This window comes from Mya arenaria, chromosome 13, assembly GCF_026914265.1.
Source record: "Mya arenaria isolate MELC-2E11 chromosome 13, ASM2691426v1".
In the NCBI taxonomy this organism is placed as follows: domain Eukaryota; kingdom Metazoa; phylum Mollusca; class Bivalvia; order Myida; family Myidae; genus Mya; species Mya arenaria.
This window is the reverse complement of record NC_069134.1, coordinates 24,171,211-24,192,168: the sequence shown is the minus strand read 5'-3', so window position 1 is coordinate 24,192,168 and position 20,958 is coordinate 24,171,211. Positions and strand designations below refer to the sequence as shown.

The 20,958-nt window shown below is 34.4% G+C and overlaps 1 protein-coding gene across 1 annotated transcript; it reads left to right on the top strand.

Annotated features, from left to right (window-relative positions):
* Nucleotides 1–7,348, top strand: LOC128214506 (uncharacterized). Its single transcript, XM_052921005.1, has 5 exons — nt 1–55; nt 272–427; nt 2,214–2,309; nt 5,728–5,871; nt 6,244–7,348. Exons 1-5 carry the CDS (start codon nt 26–28, stop codon nt 6,310–6,312), a joined length of 495 nt encoding a protein of 164 aa, XP_052776965.1. The 5' UTR covers nt 1–25; the 3' UTR covers nt 6,313–7,348.
* Nucleotides 7,349–20,958: the final 13,610 nt, after the last annotated feature.

Here is a 20,958-nt window from a genome sequence, read left to right as displayed (position 1 = left end):
GTTGTCTGCTACATGTAGCTGAAAAATGTTTCCTCCACGCAAAAAATCGACGAAGGTAGAGTTCGTTATTGATGGATCATGTTCGAATTCGAAGTTTTGAAATACTGTGCTATAATTAACATATAAAAACCAAAACAGCGACGTTAAAAAGATCAAGAAGTTCTTTTTGCCCGTTGTCTCTTATTGTATGTGTGTTTCGGATTTAATGAATTCGGATATTGTCAAATTTATTAACATTAGGGATTAGCTAATACTTTCATATTTATTTCAGCATGTTTCTAGCATTGAAAATGTTTCGACTAGAGAAGATCACCAAAAGGACTTGTTTGAGGTTCACTTTCTGGGTATTGTGCCAGACATTGTGATCAGTGGCTCTCACACACGGGACCGGGAGGCTCAACTTGTTGACAGAATTGAAGAGGCTCAGGTAACTTACATCCCCAATGGGCTCATTAAACTTACCATAGTGTCCAAGAGTAATTGGTTTGTTGTGTAAAGGATGACGGTTTATCATGGATTAACAGTCATCGAAATTAGACTTTTGGATGAACAAGCCCGAATTCTTATACTATTGCATGGAATCATATTTTTGAACAAGCCCTGCTATATAAAATTCAGAATTTGAGAAAGCCCGGGTGTCATTTTATCAGTGCAGGGCTTGTGTTAATTTCGACCACTGGATTAAGAATGCAATATATATATCTTGAGGAAACGCTTGCTTATCCTGTAAATTGACACTATTTTAGTATATTATTTTGGTATATATTTGAGTGAATGAAATTCAGCCAGACTGAGTATAAAAAATGAATAAAAAGTTCGGATAATATCTTTTTTTAAATGTCAGACACCTTTCTAAGCAATTAAAAAAAAAAAAAAAACCCAATAAAGTGATAGATGTAGACATGAAATAAATCTTATAAACATAAGAAAATCAAAGAAATAAAAAATTAGTACTCCGCCAGAAGCCCTGGTTCTCCTTAACAATTACACCACTGTAAATAGATAATAATAATAAACTAAAGGGTTAAAGGAAATCATTCCATCATTAATACAAAACATTTTAATTGGTAAAGTTTTATTACGGTATGTTTAGTTTGAATTTTTTTGTTTTTCATTGAGAGCTATTTTTAATAAGTGGACTTTTAAAGACATTTAATGGTATTTAAGTAACAAATTAATACAATTGCCTATATGATCATAGTAAAACTTTGTTATATAAATGCCCTTTTATATATTATATCATTATTGTAGCGTCATTATGGTGTTATCCAAAAATGAAATCCATTAAAAAAAATATAATGGTTAATCAAATAAATTAAACATAGAAATAATCATGATGTAAATCTTAAATGCATTAACACATCTTTGCATCCTTTTGATGGATTGTTTGCCTTAAATGTAACAATTATAAACAACGTTTAAAAACATGGCCTAATTATTCAACCTGCTATAAATAAAATTGTGTGTATATTATATAAACAAATATTCTGGCTTAACAGTCAGTGTTACATTGGTTTTTATTGAAAAAACAACAACATACAAAGTATGCATACAATATCAAAATATAGGAATGGACTGGAAGCAATCAGAACTCCTTGTCTATTTTCCACCGAAAACAACCTCAGATGTATTAGTATGTCAGTACATCGGTAGAAGAAATTCTTAAAATTTAAAAAAATAATATTAATTGATTTTAGTTTTTGCCGTGTATTTTGTATGAATACTAAGTTTAAATTGATTGCCTCTGAAGTGTATTATTGCATAAATAATTAAGATTCCCAAAGGTAGTCATTAAGTTATACTGCTAAATTGAAATTACTACATGATCTACTTAGCAGCGTAGTTAATATAAAGATTTCTTAAAAAAATAACTGTAAACTGTCCATAAACATCCAAGGTTGTTTTCGATGGAAATAAGCCAAGATGTCTAGAATGTGACTGGAACATGGTAAACAACTTATGAACGTCTATGGTCTAATTTAAGTGCTACTTTAATTAGGTCAAGGCAAAAACAAGGATATTGAAACATTGTATCTTACTCAGATATACTTTTTAATTTCATGATTGATTTTGATAAAAATGGATCAACTAATGGAAAGCAACATTAATGAAGACTTTTCTGTTTTTGACAACAATATCTTATATGTAGACAAAGTTATGCCTTTTTTGAATTTTAAAAATATTTAAGAATGACTTTTCCCTATTGTTGTCAGATTGAAGGGCGACTACCCATGGTTGCTCAAGATGATGAGAAAGTGAAGTTAAACATCTCCATACATGGATTCATAGTTCTTGGAATGAAAGGACAGGTATAATATTGTTGTTGTGGAATATATAGATTGCATTTATCATACATGTATATGTTTTGTCATTAGTGCAATTATTATAATTGGATAATAGTATCAAAATCTATTCCAAAGCAATTTGATTTTGAAAGTTACTGTTTGTTTTGGTTATGTTATTAAACAGTTTTAGCTTGTCTGTTTCTCCAAGAAACAAGTTAAGATATTGTCTTGATGTTGTTGACGGCCGCAGCACTGTGCACAACTTTAGCCTTGGCCGCCTTGGCTGTAGCTATACAACCTTTCAAGATATTCAATTGAAACTTGGTACACATGTTGCCAGGGAAAATACTCACATGTATTGCAAGGCCCATAACTCTTTACAGTGATTATTGTTCAAGCTAACTTTTGGTCGAAATTCAGCACCACTCCCATTCCAAATGTGAAAATAATATTCCCAATTTATGGTTTGAATTTTGTTTTTTAGTAAGGAAATTATACCAAAACATTTATGCATGATAGAGTTGGTGTATTTTTAGCTCGACTATTCGAAGAATAAGGAGAGCTATACTACTCACCCAAGCGTCGGCGTCACCCCTTGGTTAAGGTTTTGCGTGCAAGCACACATAGGTAAATATCTCAGCAACTACTTGAGGTATTGCATTGAGACTTGATACAATGTTACTCAACCATCCAACCTACCTTATTAACCATGTTAGATAACTATAGTTTGCATTTAATGCAAATAATAGGCCTTTATTATTTGACTTAGAAATTCTGGTTAAGGTTTTGCGTGCAAGCACACATAGGTTAATATCTCAGCAACTGCTTGAGGTATTGCATTGAGACTTGATACAATGGTACTCAACCATCCAACCTACTTAATTTACCAAGTAAGATAACTCTAGTTTGCATTTAATGCAAATAATTGCCCTTTATTATTTGACTTAGAAATTTTGGTTAAGGTTTTGCGTGCAAGCACACATTGGTTAATATCTCAGCAACTACTTGAAGTATTGCATTGAGACTAGATACAATGATACTCAACCATCCAACCTACTTAATTAACCAAGTTAGATAACTCTAGTTTGCATTTAATGCAAATAATAGGCCTTTATTATTTGACTTAGAAATTCTGGTTAAGGTTTTGCATGCAAGCACACATAGGTTAATATCTCAGCAACTGCTTGAGGTATTGCATTGAGACTAGATACAATGGTACTCAACCATCCAACCTACTTAATTAACCAAGTTAGATAACTCTAGTTTGCATTAAATGCAAATAATTGCCCTTTATTATTTGACTTAGAAATTTTGGTTAAGGTTTTGCGTGCAAGCACACATTGGTTAATATCTCAGCAACTACTTGAGGTATTGCATTGAGACTTGATACAATGATACTCAACCATCCAGCCTATTTAATTAACCAAGTTAGATAACTCTAGTTTGCATTTAATGCAAATAATAGGCCTTTATTATTTGACTTAGAAATTCTGGTTAAGGTTTTGCGTGTAAGCACACATAGGTTAATATCTCAGCAACTACTTGATGTATTGCATTGAGACTTTAAACAATAGTATTCAACCACCCAACCTAATTGAATAACCAAGTTAGATAACTGTATTTTGCAAATAATGGCCCTTTATTATTACACTTAAAAATTCTGGTTAAAATTTTGCATGTAACCACATTTATGTTAATATCTTAGCACATCATGTATTGCATTAAAATCTAATCTAACAGTGATCCATGCATGTTTCGCCAAAACTTTTCAATCCTTACACTGAAAAGCGGCGGAATAGTCGAGCGTGCTGTCTCTGTGACAGCTCATGTTATTGAAACATGCTGTTAAAAAATACTTTTATCTAGTTTGTCTATTTTTGAGCTCACCTAATTTGATTGGTGAATGCCCGTCTTTACCTGTCTTTCCTCAACATTTTCCATTTATCATCTTCTCCCTATTAACCACATTTTCAACCAAACTTCACAGAAATGTTCCTTGTATGTTCTTGTTCTAGATTCCTTCAATAAAAGCGATTCCATGCACAACTCTGGTTGCCATGGTAACCAAAAGGATAAAACTTTGGAATTTAACTTCTTAGAAACCGCTTGCCCGCTTCACAAAATTGTTCATTAGGATACCCTGTATCAAATTCCTTCACCTCATACTTATTCGTATAAAGGCATGGGTCTTGGTGGTGGGGCTACTTTTTGATACAATTTTTATGTCTGTATGGAAAACAGCTGGCACTATTTTAAAATAATTTCACAGAAATGTTCCTAAGGTGTTCCTTTAGCAAATTTCTTCATCAAATACTATTCATAGAAAAAATGGCTGCCAGGGATGGGGCTACTTTTCACTATACTAGTATCTCTATTTGGAATTTTTTGGAAATCTTCTATTCAGTAGCTTTCGGCCCAATTTTATGATAATTTCACAGAAATGTTCCTAAGGTTACCCTTTGTCAAATCCCTTCACCCCCATGTTGATTTATATAAAAACATGGTGGCCAAGGGCTAGTCACCACTATATATCTATTTGGAAAACCTCTCTTCAGAAACCATTTACTCGATTTCAATTTGTTTTCACAGAAATGTTCCTAATAGGTGACCATATATCAAATTGCATAACCTCATTGTGATTTATAAATTAAACATTGCTGCCAGGGTTTGGGCAACTTTTTACTTTATGTCTATATGGAAAACTTTAAAACTTCTTCAGAAACCATTGGCCCGATCCCAAAATATTTCACAGAAATGTTTCTAATGTGACCCTTTTATCATTTACAGTCATGAGGGGTGTTTTGGCAGGCAGTATCCTTTATATTGTCCAATCAAGAGCAATAGAACACTTTGTCCAATCATGTGAGAGATAAAGGGTCATCTTTGCGCTTTCTTGTTCATATCTTGGAAAAGTTGAATATCCAATATTTGTCAAATGTTTTCTTTTTTCCCCCGATCAGAAAGGCCTGGCCCCATCCCCAAAATTATGAAGAAACCCACTGCTTGTGACTCTTTGTTGACTGAAAAATAAAGATGATTGTTGGATCTTGGGTGCTCTTGTTTAAAAAATACTCTTAGGTGTGAAATAATTAAAACATTTTTTAGTTACAATGTGTATAATTTCCAGTACAATTTCATGTCATTTAAAATGACATTAATTGGAGAACTTGTAGATGATAAATTTATGCCTATTTAATTTTTTGTTGGTTATAAGTCTGAAAACAATTCGGGTTTCTTAATTATTTTTTTTTTTAAAATAACTAATATTGATGGACAAATACATGATAGTATATATGTGTTTGAAGAAATATAACAAGTTACAGTTCTGGCTATGGAAATCCTAATTTTCAGCTATCCATTTTAATGAGGGTTTTCCAGCTTTTGGTCAATGTACATGTGTAGGTTTTATGTCTAAGGTTAATAGACATAATATATTTTTCAGGAGGTACTGCAGAGACATCCTCTTCACACGATTGCCCAGGTGGTGCAGTATTGTGACGGTGGTACCATCAATAACATTGCCTTTAAGATTGGCAATATCAATAAACCGGTGTTCAGTGCCTACATATTCCAGTGCTTGAGTGAGGTTTGTACTGCATTTATTTAAACCTAATATGTATTTTTAAAAAATCGTAATACTAGTATACAAATGTAAGATGAAAAATGAGACATAAGAAAATGGTCTTTAGCTATGAGGGAGCTTAGATATATAAAGAACCCGAAGAAACCTCACGTGTCTTATTTGTTATCGAAAGCCTTAATAATTTGTAGTTAAAGATGCTAGCTCCTTTTATGAGTGATTGTATTTTAGTCTGATTAGAATATTAAAAAATGAAAAGAATGTATTGAATTGCTAATTGTTCAAAAAATGCATATATAATTTGTATGGTGAAAAGCCTAGGTGTATGAACTGTAATCAGAATCATCACTGTTAAGAATTTGTTACCGTTGTTTTCAGGAGCAAGCGTCGGAGATCTGTCAAAATGTGCGAGCCATGTTTGATAAAGTAACAGAGAAAAACAGATGACAAATCTGAAATTATGTGATTCAAGTTTTGATATATTTCAGATTTTTATTGGACATGGGTGCTAAAACAGCAAAAATTATTATTATACTGTGCAGTTGTCACACTTATACACTTTTATTCTGTACTGGTACGAGTATATAAAGGGGATTTTGCATGGATTTAAACGGGGTTTATGTTTAAACTTTTGGCTACTGAGCTTGTTTATGCTGTTTTTCACATACATATTTAACTCAAATTTACCTTTTATTTTGTACTGGTACGAGTATATAAAGGGGATTTTGCATGGATTTAAACGGGGTTTATGTTTAAACATTTGGCTACTGTGCTTTTTTCTGTGTTTTTTTTCCATAAATATTTGACTGAATTTTACCTTTTATTCTGTAAACATTTTGTTATCTCTGATTGTGTTATCTCTTAGCACTCTATAGTGACATTCTATTGTAATTTGTCTATTTATAAAATCATGTTAATGTTGATATTGTTGACTATTCAAATTAATGCAAATTAGAATAAAAAAATATTTTTGCCATTTTTAATGTGCATCAAATATTTCGCTTCTAACTAAAATAAATGGCAGATGAATAATTAAATCATGTTTGTTTTATCATGACCTGTCTAATATTGCTCTAGTTTAAAGCCACAATGGAATTGGTTAATATAATACAAATGCAACCATGTCGAAGATCTTGCTTTAAATCTAAATAGAGAGTGCGATCTGTTTGCATAATTATATTTATTTTTTTTAAATCCACCGAGAAAGCAATAGATTCAGTTCTATGTCTCATTTGCAAAACATTGAATGCAGTTCAGAAAGTTAATTGAATGAAATTTTGCTTTATTTGTTCACCATCTCATGGGTAATGCACTGAAAGGTTTGTCCATGACTTTATTATATTTTTCAAATTACATTTTGTGCTTCTATTTGGATTAAAAAAGATAACGAGCACCTATTTGCATTAAATTGTTTTTTTATTTACATAAGTTAATGTCACGTTTATTTAATTATTTGTTATATATAAATAAATGCTATTCAGAAGAAAACAAAAAATAGTTTGTGTCATAAAACTTTGTTTATGGATGGTTAACAGAAACGTAGCTCGACCAGAATTGATGTGCATGTCCAGTTTCCAACGGGTCGAACCGCCCCGCCCAATTCCCGCGAATGATGAGTTTAGGTGCGTTTTTCTACTATATCTTAGAATAAAGAAACAAATATTAATTTAAAAGAACGACTGGCTTATATTCTGACATTATGCATATATCCAAAACAAATTGAGTGGACACTTTCTTGGACACAGGAATTTCATACTTGGTATGGAGGTTGCTCATGACCGGTAGTTGATCCCTATTCATTTTGAGATCAGTAGGTCAAATGTCAAGGTCGCGGTGACCTTGGGGTGAAAAAACGCCCAATAACTGAAAATGTTTTAGGTCCAGGAACATCATACTTGGTATGCGAGTTAATCGTGAGTAGAATATGACCACTAATGATTTTGAGATCCGTGCGTCATAGGTCAAGACCACGGTGATCTCGGGTGAAATACGATTCGTTGGCGGTGGCCTTGAAGCTGCACTCTCACAGATTGACAGTTTTTACCTTTTATTCTTTTGGCTCGGAATCAGCTGATTTTGGCTTCAATGCCTTCAGTTCATTCATAAATGATAACTTACAATAAAACATATCACAATTGTCTGGAAAGCGTTAGCAACACTTTTGGCCATAAAACATCATTTTTCGAACATAAATATGAAAATGTCGATCTGCTCTTTTGTTACCAGTCTTATATGACTGGTTTCGAAAAGTTGGCTCATTCCAAGACAAGGGTAAAAACGTTGTCAGAGAAATCAATCTGTGAGAGTGCAGCTTTAAGCTGAACAATGGTTTCCGCTCAATAACTAAAGATCGCTTGCCCCCAGTAAGTTCATAGTTGGTATGCACGCTGGTCATGACCAGAAGATGACCCTTATTGATTTTGAGATCAGAAGGTCAAAGGTCAATGTCGCGGTGATCTTGAGGTGAAAAAACAGTTCCCGGGCTTTTCGCTCAATAACTAAAGATCCCTTGGGTCCTGGAACTATATACATGGTATTCCAGTTACAACCACACAATGGGGGAGACAAGTGCTTTCACTAACCTAATTTGTTTTTCAAAACTGCTGGAGCTTAAGGCAGGGCTTGACGCTTATTCTAATACTTGGTTTCCGAAGGGCAACCACCTAGCCATTTGCTCTTGCCCGAATGGATATTTTACTTGCCCAATTTTTTTTGGCTCATTTTGTTGTTATACTTCACATCCAAACCCATTTCCAGATTCATCCTGCACATCAGGGCTTGCTGTATTTGAAATAAATCAGTTGTCATGAAATTTGTAACTAATAGCACATACATTCAAATAATTAAGGATGAAATAAAATTGAATTATAAGAACGAACAGTCAACCTCTTATTATCTTAGCCTTGTAATCTTACATTTATTTTGAAGTAAATTACAATTTATCGCAATGTAAAGTGAAATCGTAAAGTTCCAAAAACCGAGCATCCGAAAATTGGAGCAGTCCGAAAAATAGCCAGAATGTCCATTCTCGCTATGTCTGAGTCCAGGAAAATTATTTCCCCAAGACTCGACCCAGCGTCGTTTTTTTTTTATAGCTGGTCTTTTTCTTGGATGACTTAGCCTTTTTTCGTTTGAAACATTAAAAAAACTTGACAGTATCGACTGTCAAAACACCATTTGTGTACATTGTGAGGGCATTAGGTGGTGTTAGTAGTTTATACTCCGGGTCCCGGCGTGAGCACATTGAAGGGTCCCAGAGTGACAGTTCAACCACCGCACATCTATCCTGGGCGGTGAACCAGTACCTAGGTGCCTTCACTTCTGCAAGGAACTGACAACTTCTGTACATGCCAGGGGCAGTGGTACAGTGCGAATGGTCGTAGAAAGGATTTCATAACCAATCACAACAGGAGTGACCTGGTCCGCCCGGGAATCGAACTCGGGTTGTCCGATTAACAGTCCAACGCTCTACCGACTGAGCTAACCGGGCGGACTAGTGAGGGCATTAACTGGAATGCTAGCTATATGGATTTGGTGCAGCTCACGCGATTGGCCAACGGATCTAGACGGAATTACTCGAGCTCTGTCGGAAAATATTCGGCAGTCTTCGCCATCGTAGTTTCGAATGAAAATGTCAGAGGAGCTCCGTTTGTCCCGTTTTCGAGTCAACAACCAAATGTTATGAGTGCATTAGTTTCGGTTTGATAAATACTCTCCAAGAAGGAGAGTACGGACTACTATTTTTTACCCGAAAAGTCGCCACTATGACGAGTTTTTTTTGTTACTGCCCGATCGGGCAGGTAGATTCTAAAAACTACTGCCCGCCTGCAAAAATTACTTGCCCCGGGCAATCGGGCAGTGGTTAATGTCGAGCCCTGTAAGGGCGTTTTTGGTGATACCGAACTAGTTTCAGTTTGGATTTCAATGGTTTCGACGGTTTGGAAACCTGTTTCGAAAGTTTGGCGTGAAGTAACAAATGCATGGTTTTATGTACAGCTTCGACATCATGATGGGGCTTCTGCATGGAGCCATTATTTCTAAATTTCTTCAAAACAATGATACCTCGGTAGGTCGTTTGCCTGTTTTAACTAAATGGTGTTTGAATACACGTGTTGGATCACTGTCCGCCATGTGTTTTTTTTCAAAGTTGGCTAGTTTTTGGATAGAACGAACCGACGAAACCGCCTCCGGAGGGGGTTTCAATTGTAATAAAAAACGGTTTCGGTTTTCATAAAACAGTCGAAAAAAAATGGTTTTCATTCTATTTGAATCTGTCACAATAAATACACAGTAATACTTTGGCCTTCCCAGTCTCATTGAATTGAAATTGGAAGCTTATTCTTGAAAACTGTTTGAGCGCTGGAAAAAATTGCCACCACTAACAAATTGTTTAGTCGCTTGAACCAATCACTCGCATTCAAACAGGCAATCTTCGCATAATTTTGTTCGGGTGCTCGAACAAATTGGCCTTCTCAGTCCCATCATATGAGATATTCTCTCTGTGTAAGGGTTTTCAATGTTCGAGCTCTCAAACAAGTTACTATCCAAACCGCTGAGAAATTGAAAATTGATGGTTATTCTTCATGTGATTATTTTACACTGATTATCTGAATTTAAGGCAGGCCTATAAAAGGTACAAAAAAGACAAATCTCATTTGATAAAATATTTACTTAGTTCTTGAAACCAATATAAAACCAAAACTAGTTTATTACCAATAAAAACGCCCTAAATAACCGCCATCTAGTGATTAGGCTGTTCCAATGGTAAATCGGTAAGAATTGTTCCATCCTAAAACATATGTCTTGAAATTAAACGGACATTTAACAGGCCAGGTTTCTTACCTTGAACCTTAGACACTACTATTTAAACGAAACGTAAACTATTTAAGTGGTATTTCAGATCGTTAATGTATATCCCAGAAACAATCAAATCAAATGAATTTAGCGTATGATATGCTATGTGTTAAACTTGTTGCATGCCATATATATGTATATTTTTTGTTTGTTTGCATATATGTTATTATGACAATAAGCTTGTTATGCTTAAGTCTAATAAATATTCTGTTCTGTTCTGTTCTGTTAATCCTAGTGATAATCATCACACTGGATGCTCATCAGACATTGATAACATTATAAACTTATTGAGTGCGTACTTACTCTGTTTCGTGCACGTATGCACCATTTGTTATTATCATGTAAGTTTCTTTCTGTCTCAAGAGAGGGTTCTTAGTATGAAAACATGTGTTTAATCACGTTTATATGATCTTCAGCATTTAATGATGCCCTTGCGTGACGAATTGTGTAGACTTTCACAAAAAAGAAACGTGAATTAAGAGACAAATTAAGATGATTTATGCTACAGACAGGGGCGTAGCTATCCCTCTATTCATAAGGATTCATAATTGTGCAAGGGGGTCTGGGGGCACTCCCCACCCCCTGAAATTTATGATGCATTCTTGGCGTTCTGATGTGCTTTATTTAGTACTAAAATGGACGGTTTAAGGATAAAAAATCAACAAGAAAACCTTTCACTCGGCAGATTATTTCTCTTAAATAGCAAACAAATAAGCTCCGATTATGTTAATAACAATCAGATTGCTTAACAGAAATCTAATATTCTGCCCCTTTTGCCATCAATGTCAATGTCCAATGTCTGTAACAACATGTATAGTCAAGTATGAATACTGTCACTTTGGCTGAATTGTTTTATCTTTTGTCAGAGGCATGTGGATTCAGCCGTGTAGTCGCATATAGGGAGCTACGCGCCTGAGAGGGTCACCCTGTCTTATCTGTGTTGCGGAAGAAGATATATTCTGGTTGTGTCTTTGATAAGAGGACGTTGGACATGAATACTACTGGGAACTCTCGTTTGACACTCTAAACCCATTTATGTTTAGAATGTAAGGATTTCAATCAGTTACCAAAATTAAACAATTGAAAATAAATCCCAGTTGGAATCTTCTATGCTGTTTGATCTTGGCTGTTGTATCCTTGTTTGACCTAAATTGTCCCATGAAGAATTAGCTGACTTAAAATCACAAAGATATATGAAATATTCCTCGTTCAACACAGTTTTTCATATACCATAATGTATATGGGTTACAGTTGATTCAATGGGGTACTTGTTTTGCGAGCTTTTGAATAAAGTTCAGGTTATGAAAAGTGTTATATAGTCGTTTGTGCCTTTGCTTTGTTTCTCAATTTTTAAACAGGATTTTTTTAATGTACGAATATGGGCTTTTTTCCCTATATCTTTCATTGTATTATTTACATCAACATTTTAGAGAGGGGGTTTATGGAATTATCTGACTTTAGAGATTAAGCTTATAAACACATTATGACTAGGAAAACACCCGCATAAACCATAGATGTTGGTTGTTCCGCCTGTCCGTTTGAGCGTTGTATTTATTTTCTTAAAAACAACAACATTAAATATGTCATATTCGAACATCATTTAACATCACAGTAACAATTCGATGTTTTGTAACAAGTTATATAACTCTATTATACATATTGGTATATTAAGTCGTTGGTAAAATTTCATTGCAAAAAAATATGTATTTCGCATTATTCATTTGACATTTTTTTTTGATTTGGAGGACATAAGCGTTTCGAACTTATTTAAAGTAGGCCAACTACAAAAGTAAGGTTTAAAATATGTTTTTCTTAAAAAAGGTCTCTATATACAGGACAGAAAAGCAAAAAGTGAAATTATATTTCTACAGCTGTCATTAAACAAACTTTACAAAGTCGTTCGTTTCTTGGTGTATTATCATACCTCCCAGTCTCTATTGCTAGTGTATGTGCAGATACTTTAAATTTTGTTAAAACGACTCTATATTTTAAGACAGAGACATTGTCTATATAGTTTTCTAACACGAAGGTTTGTTTAAACGTACAATATGACTCTAATTTACGAGAGTTATTTATATCGGCATACCATGATTTATAATACATATCAAACAATCGCTGTATTATTTTCGGCATTGGTATATCTATGTCGTTTTGGTTAGTACAAATATACTCTAAGACATGCTCTTTTAGGATAATTTTAACTTGGTGAGCCCAGTTGTTGCCACCATATGTAATATTATTGTCCGAGTCACATTTTAACATTCATTTGTATAAGTTCGGCGTATAAGTAAATTTTCGTCTGATTTTAGTATTTTGGCCCAATATTTAAGCATTCGGAGTTTACGGATAACTATCAACGGAACTCTACCAAGTTCACCATATAATGCGGACCTGTTAGTTGATTTCTTAACATTTAATAACTTTCTTACAAAATTGGTATGAATTAATTCCAAATCCGGGCACGGATGCACGCCAATAACTTCACTCCCAAAATGAAGAATCGATGAAGCGAGGGAGTCAAATAACTTCAGCTTTTGATTTATAGGTAAATCAACTTTATAAAATATAGAAAATAGTCTATTTAGTGCATATGATGCATGCTGAGCAATTGATTTTTGGTTTCGGTATCATTGTCCATTCTTGTATAGATTTAAACCAAGGAACGTTTTTACTAGTTCCAGCGTTTCCCCATATATGAAGAAATCTTTTTTGCTATGGCCCCCCTTTTCAAATATCTTTTGTTTTATTTGTGTTTATTTTGAGCCCCCAAGTGTTGCAATAGTTTTCTATGTCTGTTAATATTGATTGTAACGACTGGGTTGACTTTGCAAATACGACTTGGTAAATGTACTACAAATTATCTTCTCGAACTGCCCATGTGTTAAAGCTGCACTCTCACAGTTTGAACGTTATGACAACTATTTATATTTTGTCTTGGAACGAGCCAATTTCTGCACAAATTTATGGAAACCAGTCATATAGGACTTTTGACCAAAAAAATAGATCGCAGATTTTTCTATTTAAGAACAATTTCTATTTATGCATTTTTATAAAACCGTCAGTAACGGTTTAAGCCATAAAACATAAATTTTCGAACAGAAATATAACAATCTGCTATCTGATCTTTTGTCAGCAATCTTATATCATTTGTTTGCAGATATTTACACAAAAATTTGCTCTTTCCAAAACAAACAATAAAAAAGTTGTAAAAACGGTATATCCGTGAGAGTGCAGCTGTTTTTGAAGATTTTAAAACGAGTTTGGATTCTCAATGAACTGAACAAAATTTTATCTTGTTTAACATATATTACAGAGTTTTTTTTAAAAGTGGTTTGAAATTTCTACTTTCAGAAGTAAAAAAAAACTTTGCTAGAAAATATCAACTGTTTCTACAAGGTTTGAAAGCAAGTCTTTGTCCATTGATTTAGCAATCAAAATTGATGATTCGAAATGATCATATACCCTTGACTAAATGGTCAGTTCATTGTGTATAAAACAGTTGTATATAAATGAATTCAAACATTTTAAAACATTTCGGTGATGTACTTATCATATCCCATATTTGCATAGTCACCCTACTTCCCTTTTGGAATATCTTCATTGTACTACAATGCAATAATAAATAATATATCTCAGAGAAAATGTTCTTTACGTAGATGCCCCACTTTGATTTTGATATTGCTCCCTTTGTCAAAAATGGGCACATATTGTGACACCTCTAATTGTTATTGATGGCGTTGTCTTGAAAATTTAAGTTGCTTTAAACACTAATATCAAAGAAACACATAACTTTGCGTGTGATTAAACGCAAAGAACGTCGCGGACACGTTAAATCAATGTTTTCTTAAGGAGAAATTAATAATCATCGGGCCAATTATATCAGTATGGCACGCGAATAAATTCCATCTAGCGCGCTACTTTACAAAGGACTCAGGCAAATGTAAATACTTTAGCAATTTTCTGAAAGTCTCATGTGCTGCTCATTAATATAAAAACCGTTTTTATATCTTGGCATGGTTCCAAATACACAGGTGATATTTTATATTTGGCATATTATAAATAAATATAATGTTTATTGTATATCCAAATGATAAAATGAATATTCGTGTATCAAAGAGCTTTTACTACTGATTCATGTTTTTGCTAACGTTTATCTTTCAACAAATATTCAGCGTGAATTTTTGAATCATTGTTTTAACTTGCTCGTGTATGATGACACTGTCATGTGATGGAAAACTTTGATGCCATAAACAAAATTCTGCGGTTTTGTTTAGATCTCCCGTTGACAGTGTTTATCCTTCGATACCACTATTTAAATCACTAGACGACTCGTGGTTCACTAGTCCAGAATCTTTAAGAGGGTTCACTTGTATGTACGTGAAGGTAGCGGCCTAGCGGCCTAGCAACCTAGCGGCGTGAAGTTAGCGGCCTAGCGGCCAAGCGGCGTGGAGTTAGCGGCCTGGCGGCCTAGCGGCGTGCAGTTGGCGGCCTAGCGGCCTGGCGGCCTAATTATTTTTTCTATTTCCAAGCAATTGTTAATGCGTTTTTTTTAAACACTGATAAATCAAAGTTTTTTATTCATATAGTTACATAGCGGCCTTAAATTGTTATCTATTCAGAATAATTTTCTTAACCTTTTATTCTAAAACAATTTTAAATTAACTGTTTTATGTACAAATTATCACTTTGAAGCGTTTTTCATTTTTTTTTCAAAAGTCAATCGAGCACTTCAGCGAACTAGCGGCCTAGCCGCGTGAAATTAGCGGCCTGGCGGCCTAGCGGCCTAAATTGAATCCTATTTCAAAGCATGTATACATGCATTTTCTTCTAAAACAATGACATTTTAACTGTTTTTATGTACACATTAACACATTGAAGCTATTATCAACATTTTATTTTCGAAAACGTCGATAAAGCAGTCAGCTATTTCAAAGCATTAAACATGCCTGTTCTTCTAAAACAATCATGATATATTTACTGTTTTTGTGCACCAATTATCAATTATAATTCAGCGGCCTGGCGGCCTAGCGGCCAGGCGGCCTAGCGGCCTGGCGACCTAGCGGCCTAGCGGCCTAGCGGCGTGAAGTTAGCGGCCTGGCGGCCTAGCGGCCTAAAATGGTAACCTATTTCAAAGCATGTATACATGCATTTTCTTCTAAAACAATGACATATTAACTGTTTTTATGCACAAATTAACACTTTGAAGCTATTAGCGATAATCAGCATATTTTTTTCAAAAGCGTCGATTAAGCAGTCAGCTATTTCAAAGCATTAAACATGCCAGATCTTCTAAAACAATGATATATTTACAGTTTTACAAATTATCACTCTGAAGCGTTTTTCATTTTTTTTTCAAAAAAGTCGATCGAGCACTTCAGCGGCCTAGAGGCCTAAAATGGTTTCCTATTTCAAACCATGTATATATGCGTTTTCTTCTAAAACAATGACATACTAACTGTTTTTATGCACAAATTAACACTTTGAAGCTATTAGAGATTATCAACAGTTTTTTTCAAAAGCGTCGATAAAGCAGTCAGCTATTTCAAAGCATTAAACATGCCTGTTCTTCTAAAACAAATAAATATTTACTGTTTTTATGCATAAATTATCACTCTGAACCGTTTTTCAACCTTTTTTCAAAAAAGTCGATCAAGCACGTCAGCGGCCTACCCTTTACCTCGCAAAGCTCTTTGTTTGAAATCAAACGTAAAGTGATTTCTTTCCTTTGGTAAGTGCTTAAAAGCTTCTTGCAGTTTATAAATAAACAATGGAAAACAATTACCTTAATTTAGGTCCGGATATACATGGCAACAAAATGTATGGTATAAGAAATTTCTCCACCAACACAGCATTTTCTGGATTTCATTTATCCTGGGGAGATTTTCCATTACATCCTTAAATTACCCACTTGGACAATGCCATTAGCCCAAAGGAAACTGTTATTCAATTAGAGGTTGTTTCTTCCCATTTCTGTTGGTAGAGCAACTGAAAATGTGATAAGAAGTCTTTTGTATTTTTCATTTCCTTCTTTGGTACACAACAGAAGGAAGTATATCGTGTAACAAAATAAACTCATACCATTTTAAAGACGATATGTCGAGTACAATACCCACGTCTCTACCTCAAAAGTCAATGCCAAACTTACAGATTATCATCATGAAATGATTTCTAGTTAAAGATTCTAACTTTGACACTCAGGGAGGCATTAAATAGATTTGCAGATGTGCTCGGTACATAACGGCGATATATCACGTGCAAGACTTGAGACCTTACCTAAAAGTTCAAGGTCACACTTAAATCATTTACTCATTATGGAATACTGCATATATGCACAGTATAGTTGGTCGTGTCCTGGCTGTAACTTAGTATTGCACGGAGGGATTTTAAAACCATTTAAAACATGTGTTTGGTACATTACGACGACGTGGTGCGTGCAAGACGTTGGCCCTACATCAAAAATCAAGATCCCAAGTATAGGTTTATCTTTATAGAACGCTGCATATACTATGTTCATGCAGTATAGTAAGTCGTGTCCGGGCTATAACTCTATCATGCGGAGATGGATTTTAATATTAAATGGCTCATTTGTTCTGTACGAAAATGCAATGTATCGCCTGCAAAACCCATTTTCCTACCTAAAAGTTAAAGGTCGCACTTCGAGTTAAATAACTAGGTTATACTGCATAAATGCAAATTGAAAGAGCACAATTGGTATTGTTTGACTGTGACATTCTAACGAACGGGGAGGATTTGCAATTACTTTGCATATTTGTTCGGTAATTAAAAAGTTATGTGTCGCATGCAGGATTGACGACCCTACCTATAGTTCAAGGACTCACTAAGAGCTTAATCAATATTGGATGCATCATATATGCACATTTATAGAGTAAAGTTGGTCATAACCGAACTATGACTTGGCCATGCACGTAGATATATTTAGCGAATGTGCCGGAAGGAAGCACAATGTCCCTTACTACATCGTCAACCATTATGGGTGATGGAAAATGCTTATAGTTATTGATAGCTCTTTTTGAATTAAGGAATAGTAGTAATTGCCGAATAAACTGAACTGAATGACACTTTGAGGACATGCGTCACTTAATGTGACAATTCTTGTTCATGGCCGTTTTTTCGATTTGATAAGAGGATATTTATATCACAACACACCCTTACCAATCTAAGCGATTCCGTTTGCACTTGTTGACGAGTTTATACTATTTTGCAACAATAATTATCAATGCGTCTGTACCAACCACACAGTGTTCGTACCACATAAACAATACGAAAACAATATCATCTAACCTGTAAAATAGTCATTTGCATTCCAATGAATTCCAGTACAAATATTCGATATATTTTGGCATATGGACATACTATCCGAATAATTCATAACCCACAAACTGAAGATGGCACAATCTCATTAGCCTATTACTTACATGAAAATGCTCGAAGATAAAGTTGGAGGAAAAAAACTCGGATTTTACGGTGATTGTCACATAATCGACAGTCTGTTTGGTTGTTTCTTCAAATCGAATTACAGTCAAAATAGGTATATTTGCATGTTTTTAAGACATGATTTATTTTGAACCGGGTCCGCCTTTTTAGTTATATAATCATTGTTTGCAGTCAAGACCACTGGTCCATAGTGGCTACTTATACTGCAGCATCATTGAAAATCATTTAATTGTAACATGTGATTTCATTGGAAGAAGAGTTGTCTTCTCTACCCCATGCATATTCATTAAAACCAGATTTCGCCAGTCAATTGCCCCACGGTATTTATTAAGTACTACGGAACTAAGCACTATGGTTGCCGACGATGTTGTTATGTTTATTAGTCGCACTTGCGCACGAGTGACCAGTCATAAAATTAAGTTACATTTATGATCAATTTTTATGCTTTCGAGTGTTCACTTGTCCATAATCTATATAAGATAAAGTTCCTACAAATAAGATAAGTGAGGTACATTATTTGTTAATGCATATGAGGATTTGACATAAAGAGTTATTGTATAGAAAAAAATTAAGGCGGAAATTAACAATTTATAGAACAAAGCAATATACAATAATTTTGTGATTACTTTTCCCCTGTGTTTTAAATCAGTAACATGCGAGGGAAAAATCCTGAATACATTCTGTGCCTCTTATAAATACTTGGATACAGTGTTCTGCTATGATTGTTTTGGTTGTTACGCCTAAAGTAATGGACTGTCTGCTGCTCGTTCACATAAGGCCAGATGTCTCGTTACGAATATTTCATATAAAAACTCAGGTTTTTTATGAATCCTGGATCAGGGGCAAAAGTATTATATGTTTTGTTTTCCTTTTTTACAAGTTGCCGTATTATTGATTTTATTGAACTTTTGAGTGTTTTTATATTCCGATAAATGGTTAAAGCTTTATGCCGTTTCACAGTTTTCCCCCCATTATTTTCTATTGCAAACAATGAGCTCCAACACAAATAACTGTGATTTATACGACAGCCCACACTATCCAAGAGGATAAATAATGAAGTAAAGTATCGGAAAATAACTCTGACATTAATTTGGTTTGAGGATATTCACTTGTTATTGATACCTATTATTACCACCGGGATACACAATTAATTGAGCTATGTCTTAACGTCAGCACATTGAGACCACATTGCTCACTATGACAATTTTGGTTCAGATCTTGTCTGCGTTCTACTAAGCAAAGCTATTCTAAAATGGGAAGTTTGAATATTAAAGAGCCAACACTGAATGTTGCCTAGACACCAGACAGTCATATCGACAACAATTAATGTGCAAATAAACTAGTAATTGACAATAGCTAGCTTTAAGATTTCCATGTTTATCAGCTATCTAGCATAGTAGTCTGGTAATTTGATATATTTATTTTAAATACAACATAAACAATGCACTGCTAGAGACATTGCATTACTATAAAATCGCTTCCAAGCGATCTTTCCTCCAGCATGTTTTAATCCTAAATTCTTTAGGTCAGTGATATTGCTGTCTTAAGTGTGTCATATAAAAGTTTAATAAAAGTTGAACGAAGTTAGTCAGTATGCCTCATCAGATAACGAAAAAAGAGATGGTCATGGGTATTGGCGATGGTAGGTTTTGAGCTATTAAACCGGTAAATTGCCCACACAGTTCAGTTTTAGTGTATGTTTTGTTGTTGCTTAAAGCTTAAAAACATCCCTATAGATTAGTAAAACGAAATACTGTGGATGTTATTTCTGATTTAAACAGGTAAAGGAGCTATATTGAATGAATAACTACTAACTTTTTATGCATACATGCACTTTTGATTCTACTATATCCAACGTGTTTTGCTTTTTTTTTAAATGTACTATGCGTGATAACTCATAGCATTGTATAAGTAAGAGTTACCGTACCACGTTGTGTGTGACGCCATTATTGGTTCAAGAGCTTTCCAAACACCAGTTTTCCTTCTCCTTTCTGTACTCACGTGATCATGGCATTTATAATTATGTTTTTACAAACATGATTTATTTAAAGCTGCACTCTCATAGATTGACCATTTTGACAACTGTTCATTTATTTTGCTTGGACTGAGCAAAGTTTTGCATAAATATCTGCAAACTAGTTATTTGTTGAATTAATTATTTCACATATTTTCGTGAACATCAACTGTGACCAAACAAAAAATGGCTTAAAATGATTCAAATTTAAATTTGTTTAGTAGGAGTAAAATCACACTTAAAATAAAGTATCGAAATCTATTTTCATAGGATGTTTTTTATGCCCCTTTCGAAGAAAGTGGAGCAAAACGGCTTGAAATCGTTGGTTTGGTGGTAGATCTGTCTAGAAGTCAACGTTCCAAGTCTCAGTCAACGGTCTCGAAAAACCAGTCAGCAGAATAGCTCAAAAATGATTTGACAATGAAACTTCATTAGTAGGCTGCCTTTCCGGTAGATGACCTATATTGTTTGAGGTCAGAAGGTAAAAGGTGTCCTCACAAAAACCCAAGTACAGTTTAACGTAGGACAATGAAACTTCAATGGTATGTGCGCGTGAGCAGTAAAGGACAGCTATTGCTTTTGACCTCACCTTTTAAATGGTCAAGCTCGAAAGATAAATAAAAACTTTGTTCACACAATGGCTATTTAACTATGTGGCATAGGTACATGCTTATTCAGTGGCTGGATGTCCATGGCCAGTAGATGACCTCTAATATAAACTATGGTCAGTAGGTCAGAAGATGAAGGGTCAAAGTCATCGTGAACTGTCG

Excerpts from the sequence above, each read along its gene's own strand:
- LOC128214506 (XM_052921005.1), top strand. The coding sequence starts at position 26 with ATGTTTCCTCCACGCAAAAAATCGACGAAG. Across the intron at positions 56-271 it reads CACGCAAAAAATCGACGAAG|CATGTTTCTAGCATTGAAAA; the intron begins GTAGAGTTCGTT and ends TATTTATTTCAG. Across the intron at positions 2,310-5,727 it reads TTCTTGGAATGAAAGGACAG|GAGGTACTGCAGAGACATCC; the intron begins GTATAATATTGT and ends TATATTTTTCAG.